Raw genomic sequence first — 3,775 nt, 5'->3', positions numbered from 1 at the left:
GTCAAATAAAATGCAAAGACATATTTGAAAAAAGTGTATTSTGTTTATTGTCATTGTTAGAAGATTGTTCCAAAATCTCCTGACTTAAAATTTTATTCAGTCAGAGGAATTGACTTGTGTTTCAGTTTATGAAAAATCATAAATATTTATTACAAAAGCAAAATGCCGTRGTCAACATTATTCTGCTGCTAATTAATGCTACAGGAGCCGATTACTGCCCATATGGTTGAGGTTGCATAACTGCTGCATTATCTAACTTCTTAAATTACATTTTTAATTACTGTCCTCATACAGTGCCATTCGATAACCTTAGAGTTGAGTTTATCTCCGCCTCACTGCCTGAATTAAGTCAATCCCTCTCTCTCTCTTTCTGTCTTATTTCCATCACTGGTAGAGATTACTGACATAATCTTCTGTCCAACATCTATAAACATCTGTCTCAAAATCCAGACCTCTCTGCCACAGACATCTCACTTTTTTCAGTATTCCTAGACAGACCTTTTCACGTTCTCAGAAGCAGAAACCAAACCATACAGCAGCAATCACACTCTATAATTTTCCCAGAAAGTTTTTGACACCTCTTAGCAGTTTGTGTCTTTTGTTGTGGGAGCAGAAAAATCTGTGTTGATTGAGAATATTTGACCAAAACAAGCATCCTGTGTCGTYAGCTTATTTGAGATTGGATCGTCAGGGTCTCAGGTCTAGGAGAAAAAATAGGATATTATTTCCCCAGTGAAACTCTTTGTCTTATTCTGTGGGACACAAAGCTTTTCCCAAGCTTTTATAGAGTCCCTCTATCTGACTCTGCCCTAAAATGCCCTGAGAGGGGGGCACCCAGGGGTCAGCCTGACCAGATGTCCAAAGCGCCTCAACTGAGTCACTATACTCCCAGGCTCCAACCCAACCCCCACCCCTCCAAATAAAAKAAATAATACCGTTTTACCCACATTTTTTGCAGAACTCTAATRCAAATTCAATCAGAAAAATTWATGTTTCTAACTTTCATCAGTTTTTGTCTTTTTATTTTTMATATCTGCACTTGTTGCAACAGGAGGCAGCAGGGCATCCATGCCACGGTAAATTCAAAACGTCTCTTGTYGTCACTCTGTCATAACTACATGTGTATATTTGCAACTGCTGTCATCTCTGAACAGTTGTGGCTAAAAAGTACATGACTAAAATCAATTGCCCTGAGAAGTTGTAATTTTGAATTCTGATGATCTGAATCACTGATAAAACACATTCATTCACATAAAAAGTCAGTGTAAGGCTAGTTTTACACAAATAACCTGGTTCAGTTTGATAACGATGCGTAAACTTAAAGAAGCTGCTGTGAAAWGTCCACTATGACCAACTTGTCACATGTATTCAAAAAATCTCTTGGATTTATCAGTCTTAGATTAATTACCAGCAAATGTCCTTATATGAGTATGAGTAAGGTTAGTCTAAATCTAAAGCATTACAGATAGGGAATTGTTCTCTTAAAATATATGAAATCTTTGGTGTTTGGAGGCTATAGTTAAATAAATTATGGTATAAAGCCAGATAATTTATTGACTCAAACCAGAAAGAGGGCATTTCCATTTCACCATGCCTCTAAGTAATAGATGAGTTTCACTTCAGAGCTGAGCTTGTGTTGATGTCACCGATAGTTCGCCCCAAGTGACTTTTGTCTTTTCGTCATTCTTTAATACCACTCTGAAGATATCTTATCTTTGCTGTAGGTTTACTGTGACAATACTCACCAGCTCTTCAAGAAGAAGACTTGAGAGATATTTATTATGTGACTGYAATATGAATAAATCCAAACTGCAAACTTCAGAGGCATGATAAAACATGATAAAAGAACCCCGTTAGTCAAGCCATTGAAGTTTGGAAATCTTAGTCTAGTGATAATGAAACTGACACAGCTAACATCTAAAAACTCGAAGACAGTTTATGTACAAAAAACCTAATAGAGGTGATTCTTCAAGTCTTGTGTTGTTTTCCAGTCCTTAGCCCTGTAAGTCCTAGCAGACGGAGTCCTCTYTTTCCTCCTGTAGAGTGTAATCTATCTCATCCATCTCTCGCTCACACTCCTCACATCCTTCTGTGGCGCATCCCTCCACAACTACGACCCCGTGAGCGTCCACCATTCTTCCTGTTCCCATTCCACCTCCTCCCATTGCCCCCATTGTCCCACCAGTGCTTCCCTTTCCCATCCCAACTCCACTTCCTCCAACACCTGCTCCTCCTATAGCTGTGCTTCCTCCAGCTACAACTCCTCCCGTTCCCATGCCGATGCCCCCGACTCCACCTCCAACCAGCAGGGCCCCACCAGCACCGCATGCCAAAGGTCCAACCGCCGGTCCCACTCCTCTTGGCCACAGTGGATCCATGAGGGCCCCCTGCTGGCCGAGATGAATCAGCTGGCTGACTGAGTAAAGCCCTCCACCTCCGGCTCGAACAACCTCCTCATAGGACGGGGCGATGGTAGCAGCTCGGGCTTCCTCCAGCCTCAACCTGGCTCTGTGCTTCATCTCAATGATGGTCTTGGTGTACGAGTTGAGTGTTGCCACAGCGGCTGCCATGCAACAGCTGAAGGAAAGCCATGCTAACCTGAGGCATGAAAAGAGTCAAGAAATCAACACTGAGCATTGCTTTTATTTAATTTCCCAATACAACGTGATACAGTGTTATAAAAACAGCAATGCCTAGAGATAGACCTGGACTTTAAGGGTCTCCTTGGGAATTTATTCAAAGTTGGTTGAAATGTTCTTAGGAGATAGGACACTGAAAAAATACAATATAATACTGATGAGATTGGTTACTGCCTTCATTTTACAGAAAGGGACACAGGATGTTTTTTTTATGGATCTCAAAAACCAGTGAGAGTCAGAGTAGTTCTTCTAAAGGCCTTGGACWATATTCAAAACAAGGAGATCACAAACACTAACTCACGCAAAAGACCATCCATAGTCCCAAGACTGTGGCCTCCAGTCTTTTGGTCCGATGCTCACTGTCATCTGAAACACTGTGGTGTACATCATATGGGCTACCATCCCCATCATACCTGACAAACATGGAAAAGGAGTAACTTTAAAAAAGACATGGGGAAAGAAAAAATGACCTAATAGTGTATAAAAACAGAGATTAACTTTTGAACTTATTTCAATCTTTTGGTTTGGACTCCAGTGTGTATACTGAACCACAACTGACCAGAAAAATACAATCCAAAAATGTTTCCAATCTTTTTCATCACTGACCTGAAAGGACGGTGCACATTGCAGCGAAGGCGTTGATCTTCAGGGAGCTCATCTCCTTCTTGGCACAGAGGCACATCGCTTCGACACACATCAGGAGGAAACCCATCGCCAGAAGACCGATGTACATGAACTCACTGATCACAGACAGCCACAGCACACCTGCAAGGGTCAACAAGAAATAATGTGTTTATTGTTCATTTTCTATAAAATTTGATGTAGCCAACAACTGTTTTTGCACCAACCTTGTGTCTCTCCTGGGGTGAGTTCAATGAAGCTGCGGCACTTTTCTTCCTGATCATCTCCTAAAAACAAGATGTTAAATACAACCTTAAGTCATCTGATTCCAAAAACTAATTTAATTTCGAAATGAACAGATTTAGGTAGTGTAGACAATTTTAAAATAGACAGACCACATGCAGTGCAATCACTTCACCTTCTGTCAGTTTTACACACAAATCCTGGAAACCTGTAATATTTTATTCTGGTCTAAGTTGAGTGATTTCTACTTGGGTTCTGCAGGTCTGTACAGG

The 3,775-nt window shown here is 40.9% G+C and overlaps 1 protein-coding gene across 1 annotated transcript; it reads right to left on the bottom strand.

The window, feature by feature from the left end:
- Positions 1-41: 41 nt before the first annotated feature.
- LOC103472877 (germ cell-specific gene 1-like protein) lies at positions 42-3,675 on the bottom strand. The gene is made up of 4 exons (XM_017307324.1): positions 3,488-3,675; positions 3,246-3,404; positions 2,941-3,052; positions 42-2,598 (listed from the first exon to the last, which is right to left on the bottom strand). Exons 2-4 carry the CDS (start codon positions 3,370-3,372, stop codon positions 2,010-2,012), a joined length of 828 nt encoding a protein of 275 aa, XP_017162813.1. The 5' UTR covers positions 3,373-3,404; positions 3,488-3,675; the 3' UTR covers positions 42-2,009.
- Between the last annotated feature and the right edge of the window lie 100 nt (positions 3,676-3,775).

This window comes from Poecilia reticulata, linkage group LG11 (assembly GCF_000633615.1).
Source record: "Poecilia reticulata strain Guanapo linkage group LG11, Guppy_female_1.0+MT, whole genome shotgun sequence".
NCBI classification, from domain to species: Eukaryota; Metazoa; Chordata; class Actinopteri; order Cyprinodontiformes; family Poeciliidae; genus Poecilia; species Poecilia reticulata.
Note: the sequence above shows the minus strand (reverse complement) of the source record. Positions and strands in the feature narration are given on the sequence as shown.